Source organism: Otolemur garnettii, unplaced genomic scaffold (genome assembly GCF_000181295.1).
Source record: "Otolemur garnettii isolate 467f Iridium unplaced genomic scaffold, OtoGar3 scaffold00046, whole genome shotgun sequence".
In the NCBI taxonomy this organism is placed as follows: Eukaryota; Metazoa; Chordata; class Mammalia; order Primates; family Galagidae; genus Otolemur; species Otolemur garnettii.
This window is the reverse complement of record NW_003852441.1, coordinates 8,974,448-8,993,227: the sequence shown is the minus strand read 5'-3', so window position 1 is coordinate 8,993,227 and position 18,780 is coordinate 8,974,448. Positions and strand designations below refer to the sequence as shown.

The 18,780-nt window shown below is 37.6% G+C and overlaps 1 protein-coding gene across 3 annotated transcripts in view; it reads right to left on the bottom strand.

Moving 5' to 3' along the window:
- Positions 1 to 18,510, bottom strand: part of MYH8 (myosin heavy chain 8) — a 28,181-nt gene extending 9,671 nt beyond the window's left edge. The window contains exons 1-25 of one of the 3 annotated variants that reach the window (XM_012806009.2): positions 18,301 to 18,510; positions 17,466 to 17,609; positions 17,222 to 17,378; positions 13,776 to 13,803; positions 13,571 to 13,679; positions 13,383 to 13,475; positions 13,211 to 13,274; positions 12,476 to 12,574; positions 12,280 to 12,383; positions 12,005 to 12,143; positions 10,779 to 10,897; positions 10,546 to 10,695; positions 9,226 to 9,396; positions 8,051 to 8,369; positions 7,875 to 7,942; positions 7,029 to 7,116; positions 6,831 to 6,948; positions 6,309 to 6,432; positions 6,075 to 6,211; positions 4,431 to 4,686; positions 1,798 to 2,040; positions 1,531 to 1,707; positions 1,305 to 1,450; positions 1,127 to 1,217; positions 649 to 1,038 (exon numbers count right to left, since the gene is read on the bottom strand). In XM_012806009.2, the coding sequence (XP_012661463.2) occupies positions 649 to 1,038; positions 1,127 to 1,217; positions 1,305 to 1,450; positions 1,531 to 1,707; positions 1,798 to 2,040; positions 4,431 to 4,686; positions 6,075 to 6,211; positions 6,309 to 6,432; positions 6,831 to 6,948; positions 7,029 to 7,116; positions 7,875 to 7,942; positions 8,051 to 8,369; positions 9,226 to 9,396; positions 10,546 to 10,695; positions 10,779 to 10,897; positions 12,005 to 12,143; positions 12,280 to 12,383; positions 12,476 to 12,574; positions 13,211 to 13,274; positions 13,383 to 13,475; positions 13,571 to 13,679; positions 13,776 to 13,803; positions 17,222 to 17,378; positions 17,466 to 17,609; positions 18,301 to 18,510 (3,744 nt within the window). Of the gene's footprint in view, positions 1 to 648; positions 1,039 to 1,126; positions 1,218 to 1,304; positions 1,451 to 1,530; positions 1,708 to 1,797; positions 2,041 to 4,430; positions 4,687 to 6,074; positions 6,212 to 6,308; positions 6,433 to 6,830; positions 6,949 to 7,028; positions 7,117 to 7,874; positions 7,961 to 8,050; positions 8,370 to 9,225; positions 9,397 to 10,545; positions 10,696 to 10,778; positions 10,898 to 12,004; positions 12,144 to 12,279; positions 12,384 to 12,475; positions 12,575 to 13,210; positions 13,275 to 13,382; positions 13,476 to 13,570; positions 13,680 to 13,775; positions 13,804 to 17,221; positions 17,379 to 17,465; positions 17,610 to 18,300 lie in introns of all 3 variants that reach the window. The other 2 variants (XM_012806008.2, XM_012806007.2) reach the window with 2 other exon arrangements.
- Between the last annotated feature and the right edge of the window lie 270 nt (positions 18,511 to 18,780).

Below are 18,780 nucleotides of genomic sequence, written 5' to 3'. Positions count from 1 at the left end.
AACAATGACAACTACAACCAAGAAATAGCCGGGCATTGTGGCAGGCACCTGTAGTCCCAGCTACTTGGGAGGCTGAGGCAAGAGAATTGCTTAAGCCCAAGAGTTGGAGGTTGCTGTGAGCTTTGACGCCATAGCACTCTACTGAAGGCGACATAGTGAGACTCTATATATAAAAAAAAAATTTACGTAGAAAAAGTTTAATTAGGATAGAAGCTGGGCACAGTGACTCAGGTCTATAATTCTACCACTATTGGAAGCTTAGGCAGGAAGATCCCTTGAGCTCAGGGGTTCAAGACAAGCCTGAGCAAGAGTGAGAGCCCATCTCTACTAAAATTAGAAAAATTAACCTGGTGTTGTGCCAGGTGACTATAGTCCCAGCTACTTGGTAGGCTGAGGCAGGAGAATTACTTCAGCCCAGGAATTTGATGTTGCAGTGAGATATAATTTTTTTTTTTTTTTTTTTTTTTTTTGCAGTGGGATATGATTACACCACTGTATTCTATCTGGGGAGACAGAGTGAGACTCAAGAAAAATAGGTTAGAAAATATTTGAATAGTGCCATAAAATGCCTGCAAACAGTATTTAATGGCAGGGAACAATGAGTGTTCTTTATAGTTATTACCTTTATTCAAAGATAGTATTGAGTACCTTGGCTTTGGAGACTGTCTCTACATTACTAGCAAGGTCATCAATCTCCATCTTCATCTCGCTTTTCTCCTTCTCCAGCTTCTGTTTAACCCGCTGCAGATTGTCGATCTGCTCCCCGAGCTCAGCCACACTGTCCACGTGCTTCTTCCTCAGGGTGGCCGCTGTGGCTTCATGCTGCAGGGTGGCCTCCTCCAGATCCCTGCGCAGTTTCTGGAACTCAGACTCCCGCTTCTTATTCAACTCCACCTGGGCAGAAGTGGCTCCACCAGCTTCTTCCAGCCGCTCACTGATCTCTTCCAGTTCCCGGGAGAGGTCAGAGCGCTGCTTTTCTGCCTTGGCCCGTGAGGCTCTCTCTGCTTCGATTTCCTCCTCCAGCTCCTCAATGCGGGCCTGGGAGTGAAAGAGGCATTATTAGCATAAACACATCACAGCTTTAGGGTATTTTTGGTGTGCAGAGAAAAGAGGTGAGATGAGTCACCTGCAACTCTTTAATCTTCTTCTGCAATTGAGTTTCTACTGCTTGCTCATCTTCAATTTTGCTCATCAAATTGCTAATTTCAAATTCTTTCCTTTAGACAGAAGAATAAGATACATTAATACTCATATGAATTAAAAGATGGTATCATATAGAATTTTTTTTTCTAAAAAGCTCCTACTTTTTAAGCTTTTCATCAAGTTGCTGTTTGTCATTTTCCATATCCATTGTGGATTCTTGAGCCAATTTAAGGTCACCCTCCAGTTTTCTCTTTGCTCTTTCTAGGTCCATTCGAAGTTTCTTTTCTTGTTCCAGAGACCCTTCAAGCTAATGAGAAAGTAAAGATGTTGAAAATTAAAAGTATATTTTAAAGCAGTCTTTCAAAAGGATATTAAAATTTTGCTTACATCATCCACTTGTTGCTCTAGCTTGGTTTTAGCTTTGGTCAGGGTGTTGACTTTGTCCTCTTCTGCCTGCAGGTCATCTAGGGTCTGCTGGTGGGCCTCTTGGAGGGCCTTCTTCTCCTTGGTCAGCTTTGCAATGGTTTCATCCAGGCCTGTCATCTCCTCTGTGAGGTTTTTCACCTACAAATGGTAAGGAAGGAGCTTAGTTGCTATACAGCAGTTTAGTTGCATGGCAGACCTCTGTCTAGTAGTGCAGAATATGATTCATACCTTGTTCTCTGTGGCATGCTTCTCCTTCTCAACCTTGGCCAGTGTCAGCTCAAGGTCATCAATGTCTTTCTTAAGTTCTGAACATTCATCCTCCAGTTTTCTTTTCTTGGCCGTCAGCTCAGCATTGAACTCTTCCTCATCCTCAGCTCTCTCAGTCACCTCCTTGATTTTTGCCTCAAGCTGGATTTTGTTTTTAATCAGTTGCTCACACCTTTCCTCTGCATCAGCCAAGCTATCTGCTTCCTGTGAAGAGAAGGAATATCTGTATTCAGATATTTAGAATTTGTTTCTCATTTTGAAACTAGTTTGTTCATAAAAATAATGGTGTTCTGAATTTTTAAACATTTTTTAGTATGAATATAAGTGCGACTAAATTCAACACTGTTATTACATCACCTGGAGAAATGTGGCTAATTAGAAGTGAGACTATCACTTTAGAAACAAACTAGTTTGCAAAATGATTGGAATGGAGCCATTTAACTGTTTGAAAAATAATGTGTAGAGAAGTGTGTTAAGACCTCTAGACAGGGCAAAGGGAAGCCTGGATTCTTATCCCAATATTGTTCCAAATGTGTGACCTTGGGCAAATTTCTGTATTCCTCTTATTCTCAATTATTTTTCATTTATAAATAAGGAATGAAATTCTGATCATTGTCTACCCTCTTCAAACAACTAATGACTAGATTGAGTTTAAAAAAGAAAAAGAAGAAAAATAAATACATTTCCATGCAGCATTTTTGTATACTAGAATTTTCCTGATGTCCATAATAGTGCTGTAATCATACATAAAGTTACATTTTTATTTAAAGAATTAACCCTTAGTCTCGAAATGAATTTTATTCTTTGAAAGCTTTACCCCAAATTTTATTTTTTGAAAAACGTTAAGCCTACAGAATAGCTGTATGAATAGTACAAAAAAATTGCCATATAACATTTTGCCAAATTATTGACCTTTTGCCATATTTGGGTTCTTCTCTCTAAACACATATACATCCCCTCCAATTATTTGAAGGTAAATGGTAGATAGGATATTTCAGCATTTCTCTCCTAAGAAAATGAACATTCTTCTACATAACTATAATACCATCATTACAAATAAGGGTACTGTGATCAATACAATATTTTATAATATACAGTCTATATTTAGATTTCCCCAGTGTCCCAAAAATGTTCTCTATAACTTTTATTGGTTTTGTTCTCTTTTTATATACATTATAGGCAATAGGCCTAAGCCAGGCTAGAGGTTCTTCTCATAACAGTTCTACTGAGGGAAAGATTGATAAACTGTTCTTAGTTCTTTTTGCTTTTAGTTTTGTTTGCTTTTGTTTTGTTTTCCTATTACCTTCTCTAAATCTTGTTGATGTGGAAAACTGACGTTGATACTCTTAAATTTTGAAAAATTCCAAGCCCATATAATAGGTTAGGAAAGAAGTAGAATGAACAATGATACGTTGTGAAACTAGGCTGAACAGTTGTTAATATTGCCACATTTGTGATACATTGTCCTCTCCCCCGGTAATTATCAAAATGAATTTTAGACCATGTAAGAACATAGAAACCTGAGAAACATTAAAGTCTTTATAATTGACTAAAGGAGTCAAGTAAAATCAATCCAATCACTAACTTATTAGATAACTCTGACCTGGGAGAATTTTTTTAACTTTCTAGTGTTTGTTTTATTCAGAATTTAAAAAAAAAAAGTTTCAGTGGAATATAATGGGGACTCTCCAGCATTCTTGCACTTTTCTTTTCTTTTTTTAAAATTGAGTTTTACTGCTTAATGCTTTTATTTTTCATAGTGATATTATCAAGAACACACTTACTCACCGACTGATGATACATCTGAAAAGAGGTTAAGATAGAAAGTCTGTGGAAAAGCTTTTGGAAAATTATAACCTTCAGATAAGTGAAGTTATCAGAAGGAAAAACTTAAAATGGCTAAAACATGTAGGAAAACTATTCTTTTCACAGATTATGACACTATTAGGCTTGTTGAACCAAGAAAATGGGGGGTTCTGACATTTGGCCAGGGTGTTAGTGCCAAATGCGTCCCCCACCTTGACTACCTACATCTTCCTAAACCAATATACCGAGGCCTTTGGAACTTGAGATTTGTGTCAAAGGAAGAATCAGGGAGGACACATTGTTCTACCTCAGATGCTGATACTTCAGTTCAAGGAAATACAAATAACTTTATTGAGTTCAATCTTGGGCGTTGGGGAAAGGAGCTAGAGAGAGAAATAAGACTTTCTTGAATGTAAATACAATCTGATGGACTTGTGTTTAGACAAGAGGCCTGTACTTTTAAGGCTGGGGCAGAGCAGCCAAGGTAAAAGGGTAAAATATCTGACGGAGATTTGGGGGCCTGGCTTTCCTTCCATGGATTGCTTCCTTCATGGATGTTAAATTTTGTGATATTTTTGAATAAATTCTTCAATCTTTCCTTTTCTCTCTGTAACTTGGAAGTATTTCTGCCTTTCCTTCCTCATAGAATATTGAAAGAAAAATGAAATAATAAAAAAAGCAACTTGAGATTTTTTTTCTTAAAGAAATGCCCATTTATAAATGCAAAGTCCATACATATTCTAGAAAAGCTCCAGTGACACGGAGCATTCAGAATATGGAGTACTCACAGATTGAACCTGGAGCTGCAGGTCATTTTTCTCTTTTAGGAGAGTGACCATTTTTTCTTCCAATTCCTTCCTTTTTGCCTCTGACTTGGCGAGCTCGTCTTTGGTTTTCTGGAACTCTTCCTTCATGGTGGCCATCTCCTTCTCTGTCTCTGCGCTCTTGAGGAGGGGCTTGATCTTGAAGAAGAGTTTCATCCAGGGCCAGTGCTTGACGTTCATGAAGGCACGGACGTTGTACTGGATGCAGAAAAGGGCTTCTCTGCAATGGCATGGAAATGTCCAGAGTACATCAATATTTTAGGGCAAAGTTATGATTGTTTTTTGTACATGAACTCCCCTTTTAATGAATGCCCCCCACATATAAATGATGTATATGTCAAATTTTTTATATATCATGTGTAGGATTTATACACACATACACACATTCTTATATTCACACTCAAAGTCAATAGTCTTTAGTCACTTTGCTAATGTGAATCCTCTTCATAGTGAGCAAATCTGTGTTCTCAAACTAGCAAAGAAGCTGACTTTAGAGGGTAAATACTGTGAACGTATGATAACCCTGTACTACTTGACATATGACAACATTAGTGACTTGGGAATGGACACAGTAGTTCTAAGTTGATTGTGCTGCTTCTTTGTCGTCATGTGGATATGAACAGTGAAACAGCGTAGGTTGCTTTCTGTATTGTGCCACCTAAACTGAGCTGATCATTTGTTGGATCTTCCTTGAAGCCATTCCTTTTATTCTGAACACCACTCTATAAACTCCTTTTTTTGGCTTCTTCAGATAATATACTGGCTTGTCTCAAATTCTGTCAGTTGCCTTAGTCTTATCTGCTGAATTAAACTGTTAATAGTCACAGGGTATTTAGCATGGATTGATCTCCAAAATTTTTTTTATTTAAACAAAATTGAAAAATAGTGGTAAGAAATGCCCTTCTATGCATTATAGCCATAGACTGGGTAGGTATGACTACTTTGTAGAAATATGTATTCTCTTCAAGCTTGTTAAAATAGAAATTCTGTTTTAAGGCAAAGGGAGATAACCCTGATACAAACCATAGTGCATACACATGGAGAAGACTTGGGAATACTTACAGTGCAGACCTGAATTAGTGCAGTTGTGTGAAATGAACATGCATTGTGTGTGGAAGGAGACGACAATCATGCTGGGTAGATAATCTAGGTGAGGTTAATTACAGAAAGGGGAAATTAAAGTTTTAAATTGGTAAACAGATAAATTAGGATGAGGGGAGAGGGCCTGTCAAACATGAGAATAGGAGATAAGCAAATTGCTTATCTTGGCTGTCAAAGACTGTGTGGTTGGAAATGATAGATAAGGTGGGGAATAGAGAAGGTCCTGACAGCAAGCAAGGCAACTGGCTTGATGGAAATAGTGCTTAGTGCAAACTATTACTGCAGCTGTAAGTGAGGTGGATGGAAAGGGGGAAATTAGAGGCAGGAAAGAAGTTTTGGAGGGAATCCAAGTGTGAGGGCTGAAGCAGAGGCTGATGTGTTATGGGGGGTGAGTTCTGAACTGGGTAAGTGGCACATATTAGCTAGAAAATGAAAGAATTAATGAACAGTGAAGGCTAATTGGTAGTCCCTAAGGGATCTTATCCTGATATTCTGTATGGTTGTTACCTTCTTTGCAACATCTTCTGATATTCTACCCTCATTAGGAATCCCCTACAGACAGCTTGTGTTCTCGTTATAATCTGGGCCAATTTTTCATCTCTCATTTCTTCCAGAAGACCCAAAAGGCCAGCTTTGAAGAAAACCTGGTGAAAGAGAGAGTCACAAATCATTCCCATACTATAGGAGACACAGAAATGGCAGAAGCTACTTGGATCAGGTGTAAAGAAATAACAGCTATACCTTGGTATGCCCAAATTTATATTGTGTATGGTCAATATCAATAGAGGCAAGAAGTTTCTCAGAAGCCTTCTTACTGTCAATGAACTGTCCCTCTGGAATAGCACTTGCATTTAAAACCTTGTATCTGCTCAGGTAAACAAAGAAAGAATGGTTAGAAAAGTGAGATCACATGTAAACCAAATGACACCAAAGCAAAATATCACTAAACATCTGGGAGCAAAAGTAAAAGCAGAAAATCTAGCTGTCTTGTAAGGTTAGATAGTAAAGCAATGTGATTTTTCTGTTGCCTGCCACCTTCCTGTTACTCTTTCAACCTGTTATTCTACCCTGCCTCCACAAGACTATACTATTTGACTTCTTAATTTTGTAATATATACTCAGAAGGGTGCCTGACATTTTTGCTGAGACAAAACATTTAAATAATATGCTAAAAAGGATGTGTGAAATACAATGACCAGAGGACAAAAATTAAGATGATAAAATATTCGCAGATTTTAGTGACATATAAGACAGAAAACTGACCTTTGTTTAAAATCCCCATATAAGATTCTGCTTGGGAATCCTTTCCTACAGATGCGTATGCCTTCCAGAACACCATTACACCTCAGCTGGTGCAGGACAAGTTCATGTTCCATTGCCCCTAAAAATACAGAATAATACTTACTACTAAGCATTTCATTTTCAAGCCTAGGACTGATTAGTTTGTGCTCTGTGCCTTACCAGGAGTTTTGGTTTCATTGGGAATGATACACCTTACAAAGTGAGGGTGTGTGCTCCTCAGATTGGTCATCAGTTTATTTAAATTGTCCTAGAAAACCAGACAGAAAGGACTTGATGAATAAGTTATAGTTCAGATTGTCTTTTTTATAATTATATGGAATGAACTGAGGCAGTCTTTTAACTATGAGGTGTAAGTCTACGAGGCTTCAATTACTCTGTACTGTGAAGGTCTCCATAGTTACAGCCTGCCAAATAACCAAAAGGCCAAAGTATTGAGAAGAAATACAGCTCTCCAAGGTATTCATTCATTTCTAACACCTAGGTTCAGTCTTGTAAACAAACTGCACATTCAGAAGCCTTGGTGCACAGAAAAAGACAAAAGACTGTGGCCTTTCCTTGCCTCTAATGAGCTGCCTGTTCTTCTTGTCTATCTGGGTCTAATCTAAAAATACTTGAGATTATCTCTGAGTTTTTTTCTTCTCCCTCAGTGCTAATAATTTTCACAGTAGCAGTTTACAGTGATAACCTAGGTTAGCAATTGTCCTAGCTTTTGCCATTTCTTCCTTGAGTTTATTATTTCCTGGGTCTCTAACTTCTTGTTTTGCTTTATTTTTGAAGAGTCTGAAATTCTGAGACTATATAACCTTGCTTGGACAGATCTTGGGTACCTAAAAATATCTACAGTCTGAGGCTTACAGGGGAGAATTATTCTAGAAACAGAATAATTGACTATGACAAAATGATGTTTTATATAGTCATGGAAAACTCGCATATAATTTATAAATCCTATAATTATGGCAATTTATAGAAACTGAATGGATTTTTCAAATTGAATTTGTACTTTACCCTGAAAAGGGCAGACACAGTCTGGAAAGAAGAGCCCTTCTTCTTAGCACCTTTCTTTGCACCGCTATCTGAAGTAAAAAGAAAACCTCTTGATTAGAGTAAAATACCAGAGGTTTATATGAACATGTGTTATATGAACATTCTGTGGGGATAGCTTTAATTTTGATTAAGGGCACAGAAGGTACCTGCTTCAGCACTTGCATATGTAGAAAAGAGACTAGCCAGAGTCTTCATTGCAGACTTCTGGTACAGCCCAACCACGGTGTCATTCAGGGGATCCTTATTTTTGTCGAGCCAGCCAGTAATGTTGTAGTCCACAGTGCCGGCATAGTGAATCAGGGAGAAGTGTGCCTCAGCCTTGCCTTTGACCACCTTGGGTTTCTGGAAGTTGGCAGACTTGCCTAGATGCTGGTCATACAGCTTGTTCTTGAAGGAGGTGTCTGTTGCCTTGGGGAACATGCACTCCTCTTCCAGGATGGAGAAGATGCCTAGTGGCTGAATTCAGAAAAGTAAACATTAATGTCAACCTATCTTCTCTCAGTAGATGTAGACATGGTAGCTATAATTTGCCTGAATTATGAACACCCCCAATTAAATATGTGTATGAAATAAACTAGGATCACAACTCAAAAAAGTCTCTTTGTTATCACGAGAAAGACACTACTACCATTCCTTCCCATGTTCAGTCTATTCTATTTAAAAGAATACCTGGATACAAACTCCAAATGTCAACACAGCATGTGGAGGTGACTTGTTAAAGTGCTATGTATTTATAGACTTATTTTTTATTAAATGAATAAATCTGTTGTCAAAGATTAATTTTGCTATGAAAAGGACATTGACTTAGAATGATGTTGGCTCTGTGTGCAATAGTTAAATAGCACCTATAAATAACTCAAACTTTATTTAAGATATTTTGTGTATTTAATCTTTTTAAATATAGATTATGAAGTAGCATGTGCATTTGACTTCTTGAATTCAAATAGATTAGCTTTTATGAAAGCATTAGCTGTATTATGTATGCATTAATATTTAGAAAAAATATTATTACTGACATCTTGGCTTATAGTGGAGATAGATTAAAAACTAATGAAGACATTGCTTCTAGTGAAGGAGGCCATCTCAAACAAGTTTCAGTGTTGTTTTAAACCTGGATTTGACTCAGTATCAGTATAAAAATGGTTAGAACAAAAACAAAACACTATCAGATCCTTCTTATGTATAGTTGAAGAAATAATTTCAAAATAATAATTTTCTAGATCACAAATTATTTGAGATTATAGTAATACTTTCTAGAATTAAGACATCTGGGAAAGTTATAGTCTGACCTGTCTTTAGAAGTTAAACAAACCTTCTCGATGAGCTCGATGCAGGCGGCCAGGTCCATGCCGAAGTCGATGAAAGTCCACTCGATGCCTTCCTTCTTGTACTCCTCCTGCTCCAGCACGAACATGTGGTGGTTGAAAAACTGTTGCAGTTTCTCGTTGGTGAAGTTGATGCACAGCTGCTCCAGGCTGTTGAACTACATGGAATAGTAGAGATTTGCAACATTAAATGGGTTTTTATATTACAGTAGTGAAATTCATTACTGAAAAACTCTTTTAATGGAAAATGGAGACTATAGTAATGAGATACAATGTGAACTAATTGTGGTTCCTTCACAATTCCCAGGGGAAAAAAAGATTATTATTGATATGAGCCTTTCTCATGAATTCTGGGCATTATTAAGAGGCTCAGGCATCAATTAAATAACAAGCATTCTGGGAGAGTTCACCTCCTTTTACCCCTAAGATTACATGGGCAAAAATATACATTAAAGGTACAATTATGGTCCTGTGTGTTAGGGTGAATGTTTAAGGGTAAGGGGGAAAGTGAGTTATTGGAAAACTTCTGTTACTACTTCCACTCTCCTATTCGAGATAGAGCACACATTTTTACCTTGGGCTATCACATTATTCAGGAAAGCTTATCTTAAGACTTTTAGTGGTAAAGGTCTTGTTTTATAAAGTGAAATGAATAGGCTAATTTCTCTTCTGTTGATATCAAACATTTGGCAAATCTCCCTTGTTTGGTGTGTAAAAGTAGGCACCTGATTTATCCCAGCAAAGATCTAAAAGAGTCTTTGTAATAATTTACTCCCTCATTTTATAGATGATTAAGCTGATGTCCTGGAGGTGAAATTGTTAAGATGAACTTGGAAGAGGAGAGACTATCATTTGTCTCTAGGCTTCCGCCTTTTGGCCTTTCCTTCTCCATGGAAAATGCCTTGTTTATGCACCAGATGCTACAGATCTGGGTTCCTCTCCTGGCCTTGTCTTATATGCCCGTGGCATCTTTAGCTAGTGTTTTGATTTTCTTGTGTCTTAGTCTCTTCTGTGTGTAATTAGGGATAATATTAGCTACTTCTTGGGTTGTTTTGAAGATTAAACAAGGTAACATTTTGAAGTCCTAATATAGTGCCAGAAATATGCTGACTGCTCAGTAAGTGTTAGCTGTTATTTTATTACATTCTGTTACCTCCTAGGTGTTTTGGAGATAACACTTGCTCTAGGTGCAGTGTTGGAGCAAGCAATGTGGACACTACAAATGTAAATGAAGAATGGTAATATTCAGTATATAAAAGATGACAATTGCCTCCTTCTCAATTCTTATTACTATGAAAATAACTCACATCAAAGATCTCAAAGCCAGCGATGTCCAAGACCCCAATGAAGTACTGCCTGGGCTGCTTGGTGTCCAATTGCTGGTTGATGCGGGTGACCATCCACAGGAACATCTTCTCATAGACAGCTTTGGCCAGAGCACCCACCGCATTGTACACCTTTACAGATAAAGTGTCGACGTTATTAAAGATGTGTCATGAAGGCCTAGGATGTATGTGATTCACTGAGGTCATGCACTTACCTGCTGCACAGTCTGGCCTTTGGTGACGTACTCATTGCCGACCTTAACCCTGGGGTAGCAGAGGGCTTTGAGCAAGTCGGCAGAGTTCAGGCTCTGGAGATAGGCTGCCTTGTCAGCAACTACAGAGACACAATTCAGGAACTGTTGTTTAATGGTGCATATCCTCCTTAATCTTTCCATTTTTCTCCAATTCGTTTTTCTATTATTTAAATAAAAGCTTTGAATAATTCTATAGAAGGTCAAATGTAGTTCTCAGTATCTTAGAGCATATGCTTGCCTCTACATATTTGATCAGTTAAGCTGCCCTGTAGTGAAGTGTTGCAAGTAGTTTTGAGAAAGTTTTCATCGATGGTAAATGTTAAGTCCAGTATTTGCTGCAATATTTATGCACAGTAAAAGCCAAAGTCCCTGTTTTTAAGACACATTGGTGTAGTTGGAAGGATAAGATAAATAATCACTGTTAGGGAGGGACAAAAGCCAGAATATTTGCACTCTTAGTTTTGCCCCTCCCAATTTAATCTTACCGGACTAATTTCATCTGAAAATGTAAGGATTAAATTTTGCTCTCTTGATCTCAGTAGAGTTCCTTTCTAAAATTCTGTCAATGACTATAACGTAAACAAATGCCACGTGTCAGACACAAAAGTGACCACTGAAAAGTTTAGAGGCAGGAGAGAGAATGTCTAGCTGGGGTGGTCAGGACTGGCTTTATGGGCAGTTGATTAGCTTTCTGTTGTCCTGTATACTGCATGTTCTTTCCATATGTAGAGAATATGATTTTTCTTTTTTAATTCCTTTTTCATCTGCTACTCAAATAGTCTGTAGGTTTCTATATAGACAACACATGCATGTGGTTGTCTCTAGGGATAACTTTCACCCCTAGCCCTGTGTTTGGGCAGATTCTCTGTTGCCAATCACTAGATTTTCCTAGCTAGTGCCAAAACGGACCATTGCCAAGGCAAAGCAGGAACACTATTCCATTTCATTCTGTCTTAAAGGCTGTGCTTGTAAGTGGCCACTGAGGTGTACTGTAACTTATTTGGGCTTGATAGAAATGAAAGAGATATGGAGATGTAATGGGGGGGGAGTGTAGAAAGCTTGTACTATGTGTAAATGTGTATATGAAGTTCAGCTTCAAAAAAGTTAATAAGTGTAGGAGTTTTATTTTTCCTTTTTCGGAGGGCCATATTCTCTGATTCCAACCCAGATGGAGGTTCATTTGGTACCTTCAGTGCCATCTGGCTCAGCTTGTTCCTCACGCTGCTTTTGCTTGAATTTCATGTTTCCATAATGCATCACAGCCCCTGTGAGTTTGTAGATGGACACTTTTTCTTCAGGAGTAAAGCCCAGGATGTCAATGGCACTCTGTCAGAAGAAATGATAGGACAAAAGTGAGGGCAGAAAAGACTAACTTATAGGAGAATTTATGGGGTATCCTAAGGTAACCACCCCTATGGGAGGTTGCTGTTGTCATTTTAAGAAAAATACATGTGTAACTTACATCTGTGGCCATCAACTCTTCTTGGTCATCAATGCTGGGAACTGTAATTTCCCCTTGACTGACAAAGGCATAGTCATATGGGTTGGTGGTGATCAGGAGCATTTCTGGGTACACAGAATTCAGGGTATATTTAGGTTTTACATTAGAAGGTGTTTGTACACTAACTTCTAGTCTGTGAATTTAAGTTCTTTCTTACCAATTAGATCTGGCTTCTTATTGGAAGTGATCTGATAAAAAATATGGTAGCTTCTTTCAGCCTTTAGCTGGAAAGTAACTCTAGACTTCTCCAGAAGATCTGGAAAGAGAGAGAGACATTGAGTTTGAAAGAAAAATCAGTGCATCTAAGATATTAAATGAACCAGTGCCTCTGGCCAAAATTGGGGGTATTACATTTGGCTCCACTGAGATTTCAACTTGATGATCCTACAGTTGTAAATATTAGCAATGCAGATGGGTATGATAATTGCCCATGTTTTTCACCATCTGAGAGCATACCTGCTCTAGAACAAATAAAGTTTTTATATGGAGTATCCATGACCTCTGTATTTTAGTTGATCAGGTCCTGCTGGTGTGAGGGGCTACCTTGGAATCATCTACCAAAGCTTAGACCAAGAGCAAATCACAGAAATATATCAGGAACCCATAGGTAACTCATAGGATCCAAAGGAAGCCCTAGTATTTGTCCTGGAAAAACAGCATAGTTGCTTCTGAGGCAGGAATTTCTCTAGGATGTGCTACAGAACCAGCAGACTGAGATTGAAATAAATAGAGCCTTCAGTGGATTATGGATAAATCTGGCATTAGGTCACGGGCAACACTGGCAGCAGATTACTCTTTTATAGGCTTCATGCACAGCAAGTGTTACAAACTATTCCTGCAAATGAAATCACTTGCCTCTGTGCTTCGATTTTTTAGTGGTCCTGTTACTCACATGTTTCAATATCAGCAGATGCCAGCTTCCCTGTAGTACCAAAGTGGATTCTAATGAATTTACCCTTGAAAAGATAAAGATTATTTAATATTAGAGAAGTGAAGCACACAGAATGATGCAAGTGAACTAGTAATTCAGACATGGCGACCACTTCAGTGACCAAGAGACTTACAAAGCGAGAGGAGTTGTCATTCCTCACAGTCTTGGCATTGCCAAAGGCCTCCAGTAGGGGGTTGGCACTGATGATTTGATCTTCCAGAGTGCCCTGCAAAGGCAAGAGCAGCTCTCAGTATCTGGGGCTCTAGACTTCAAAGACCCCTGACAGTCTTAATTCTAACTTTGGCTGACAGACAGACGTACCTGCATTTTGCCAGATTCCTCCTTCTTCTTCTCTCCAGTGACTGCAATTGTTGCAAAGTACTGGATGACACGCTTGGTGTTCACAGTCTTCCCTGCCCCGGATTCTCCACTGCCAAATAGAAATCAGAGAAGTTGGAACTATGGCCCACCTTGTCAACATCTAAGATAATCATTGCCAATCAGAGAGGGAAAAAATGTCACATACGTGATCAGGATGGACTGGTTCTCACGATCTGTGAAAGAGATCAAGGTAATCAATTAACAAATGGACATTTAATATGAAGATTATTGAATCAGTTCAAGTCAAACAGTTTTTTGTTTTGTTTTGTTTTTACCTTTTGAAGATAGTGCCTATGATTTTGGTTTTGTGTTTAGCCTCCAAAATAGCCAATTGCCTCTTGGAGTAAAATTTGTGAAAATAAGAGGCAAAATATCATGTGAGCGTTTTTTTTTTTTTTTTTGGTACTTAATATTTTTTGGTCGTGGTAAAATACACATAACAAAATTTACCACCTGAACTATATTTAAGTGTACAGGTCAGTGGTATTTAGTGTATTCATTATGTTGTACAAACTTCACTACCTTCCGGCTCCGTAACTCTTTTCATTTTGTAAAACTGAAACTTTGTGTTCATTAAATACTAACTCCCCACTTCTTACTCCTCCCAGCCACTGGAAACCACCATTCTATTTTCTGTCTCTGTGAATTTGACTACTCTAAATACCTCATATAGGTGGAGTCATATAGCACTTGTCATTTTTGTGACTGGCTTATTTCATTCAGCATAATGTCCTTAAGGTCGTCCCTGTTATAGCATATGTTAAAATTTCCTTTTCAAGGCAGAATATATTGTGTATATGAACAATATTTCTTTATTCATCTATCAACAGACACTTGTGTTGCCTCTGTGTTTCAGCTTTTGTGACTAATGCTACTATGAACATGGGCATGCAAATGTTTCTTCAAGACTCTGCTTTTGGTTGTTTTGGACATATACTCAGAAGTTGAATTGCTAGATCATATTGTAATTCTATTTTTCATTTGTTGAGAAACCACCATATTATTTTCCACAGCAGCTGTATCATTTTATATTCCCACCAACAGTGTACAAGGGCTCCAATTTGGCTACACCCTTGCCAACACATTATTTTCTGGTGAAAGCCATCCTAATGGGTATAACATATATTTAGTTAATGTTTAAAACTTTTGTTTGGAAAATTTTGAACATACATAATACAAAAGTAGAGAATACACGTTTAGTTATTAACATTTGGCCAATTTTATATCTTGTATACCTCATCCCAATCTTCTGGATTATTTTATTTTATTTAGTTTTGTTTCTTTATTTACTTATTTGAATTAATATAAAGGTATATATGATTAGGTTACTTTGTTTGCATTTGTTAGGTAAAGTCCAAGTTGTAGTTGGCCCTTCACCCAGGAGGTGTACCATGTACCCTACATTGTACCTATTAGGTGGGAACTTGCAGAACCCCTTCCTCTTTTTCCTCCTGCCCCTTTCTTGAATTTAATTATGTTTTTCTCACACTCTCCTAGATTATTTTAAAGAAAACCCCAGGCATGACATAATTGTACTTATAAATACTTCAATAAGAATTATAGAATTTTGAAGTCATAAGAGATCTTAGAAATTGCTGCTAAGGCCAGCTCTTCCATTTAATAGGTAAAGAAGCTGAGACTCAGAGAGGAATAAATGACTTTTCTAATATTAATTACATAGCTAGTTAAGGTTAAAGATACTATATTTAGATTGTTTGACTTCCAGTTTATATATTTTTCTGCCACATGGCCTCCTGTCAGCTTTTGATGACATTATTTTAACTGTGGATAATACTTTAAATAAGGAAGGGGTCTGGAATTGTGAATGTTTGTGTTTATTGACTTCTATTTTCCTTTTAAAGCTATGCACTTTTCTAAATAATACAGACAAACACTGTCACTGGTTATGTGGCTCATATTTTGTATTTGTATCAATTTGCCAATGTGTTTAATCTCTAATTCTATACCGATAGGTTTTTTTTTTTTTTTGAGAGAGACAGTCTCACTTTGTTGCCCTTGGTAGAGTGCTGTGGAGTCATAGCTCACAGCAACCTCAGACTCTTGGGATCGAGTGATTCTCTTGCCTCAGCCTCTTGAGTAGTTGGGACTATAGGTGCCCGCCACAATGCCTGGCTGGTTGTAGAGGTGGGGGTCTTACTCTTGCTCAGGCTGGTCTCAGACTCCTGAGGTTAAGCAATCCATTTGCCTTGACCTCCCAGAGTGCTAGGGTTACAGGCATGAGCCACTGTACTGGGCCTTATACTGATAGCTTTTAGAAAATACTAAACTCTAAAATTCTATTCAGAGAAAGTAGATACAAATCTGGATGTTGTTTAGATATAGATACAGACAGGGACTTTAGAGAACTTTAAAGTTCCATTCAGGGAAGTAAATGCAGATTTTGCATCACATTCATATTTTTTTTTTCCTACTTTAAGCAAAATCATGGAAGGTCGCACTACATCTCATTGGAACATAGATTATTAAACAATGTACTAGTCTCTTTAGGCAATGCCAAAATAACATTAATCAGGTCAGATGTCAGAGTTATGCCTTATTTTATTTGAAAATCCTGTTTAGAGCCATAAGTAACCTTGATTTGGGAGCAGCCTCAAATCAAAGCCTTGGGGCGAGTGGGGACTTCAGTGTGAGTGCTGATGCATAAAGCTGTGTAAATGCAGCTTCTGAGTGGTAAAACCTCTGAAGTGAGCCAGCATTTGGCTTGATTTCTGAGAAGTAGCTATAGCTTCTGTTGACAATTACAGAACCATTTACTGACAAAGAATCCTTGTAGAATTACTGGCCAATTTGTAATAGGAGATTTCTATTTTATTTCTTTCTCTTTTCTTTTTCTCTTTAAAAGACAATTTAAAAAATAAGAGCATTAAAGCAAACAAAGAAGAAGAATAACCTTCAATTTCCAAAATTCCATGAAACAACAGGAACTTAGAAATACATACGTGGTATGCACTGGTTGTTTATGTTTAGTAAGGCAGGAACCACAGATTTTGATATAATTTTTTAAAATTTTGCAGAAGAGATTTTTTTTCTCTCAAACAAAAAGTCAGGTTTCTTTTTTTTTTTTTTCCCTTTCATTCTAATAGGACAGTGCTTCAAAAGTCAATGGGCCACAACTCATAGCTCTTTCTTGACTCATGTGCTACCCCAAAGGCTGGCCATATCACTGTGTAAATAAACATAAGAATTCACAAAGTTTTACAGTTGTGGTTGATAACTCTTTTCTTTGATTATTGTGGATGTAGATATTGTTAAAGAATATATTTGAAATTGTTTTTTATTCAAATTATAAACTAAAAAAGTATGAAAAACCATAAATAACATTTACAGAGGTCTGCTAATTTTTTCACTGAGGCTTCTCCTTCCTAGCTGTATTAGCTTAGATAGGACAGTGACTTCATGAACTTCACTCGACTCATCTGTAAAAATGCACATGGCTGCTGGGAAGGATATAGGACATCATAGCTGTGAAAGTTTTTGAAAACAGTGAAGCCTCATGTGGCTCAAAAGAGGTTTTGTATTCATCAAAGATTTTATTTACACATTTCTGTAGACAGATGCTCCATCACTCACCGGTCAGCATGAACTGATAGGCGTTATCAGAGATGGAGAAGATGTGGGGTGGGGCCTCCTGGCGCTTTTTGCCTCTGTAGGCCGTCACCACCTCAGGGTTGTACACTGGCAACCACTTGTAGGGGTTGACAGTGACACAGAAGAGGCCCGAGTAGGTCTGGGGGAATTAGAAAATTCAACATGTGGATCTTGCTATTATTTAAGGAAATAAATGGAATAAAAAGAGATGCAGAAGGGCACTCACATAGATCATCCAGGCTGCGTAGCGCTCTTTGAGGTTGTACAGCACTCCAGGTTCATGTAGATGGGTCATCATAGCCATGTCCTCAATTTTGTCATATTTTGGAGGGTTCATAGGGAAGACTTGGTCTTCCCTTACAGTTAGAGTCTGGTAAGTAAACAAGAGACCAGTTTTTTTTTAATGGTTGGAGATAAGGTTTATGTTTGCCTGTTTATTTTGGTGTAAAACTATAATTGCAGATACTTTTCACTATACTGTGTTATTCAATGTCCTTTAATAAAACCATGAAAATATGTTCATTTCAGAGTTTGATGTTAAGAACATTTGTTTCCAATGGTAATCTAAGACACTATCTTTTTCTTAGATTTTTTTTCCTCCCACATTCTTTTTCTCATCCCAGATTTATTAGTTTATATCTTTTATTGTTATTTTAATATATTGGTTACATTTTTAACTTTTCCTTTCTTTCACTGCAAGAAACTTTATATTTGGGGAAAGTAATGGGGGATATTAATAATTTATTTAAGTAAATTTTTAACTTCTAGTAGCAGGAACTAGTTTTTATTTCTCCTGAGTTTAGAGATTTAGTTGGGAAGCGGGGAACTGAAGTGGAACAGTAAAGCCAATACTTATGTGGGGTGAAGGCCTCTGGGAAGTTAGGAAGGGGAGACATGAGATTACTGCTATGAATTCCTTGTGCCTTTCAAATCTGATGTCTATACACTGACTAGAAGGTTGTTTGTATTGACAGTAGGTGTAGGGATTCCTGGTACGTTAGGCTTCAAAATTGGGGAGATATAGAAATAAAATGGGAATATCTTATTATGTTTTCACTTACTGCTCCACCTTCAGTCTTCACAGTTACTTTCCCTCCCTCCTTGCTTTGTACAGTGCTCTTCACGTAGGATTCCTTGGGCTCCATGACAAAGACTGATGTTTTTGCATCAAAAGGCTTGTTTTGGGCTTCAATCCGCTCCTTTTCCGATTTTCGAAGGTAGGGAGCAGCCTCGCCAAAAACAGCCATCTCAGCGTCTGAACTCGCACTCATAGCTGTGATTTTTTCCTTGGGAGAAAAAAAAAGGAGAAGGAGGAAAAAGAAGCAATAGTTATAAATGTGAGGATTTGAGATGGAAGAAATGATGAGCATCGCCTGTGCTGGGACACTGCAATTGAATTAGAATGGAATCTTTCCCTGTTTTTTTAATCTTTAAACTTAACAATCTCTATCGCTAAAACTCATGATGGATTGTGTTATAGCAACTGTCATTATTTAATCCTCTCCTTCCTCTGCATAATTTGAGTATGCCATATGCTAAGA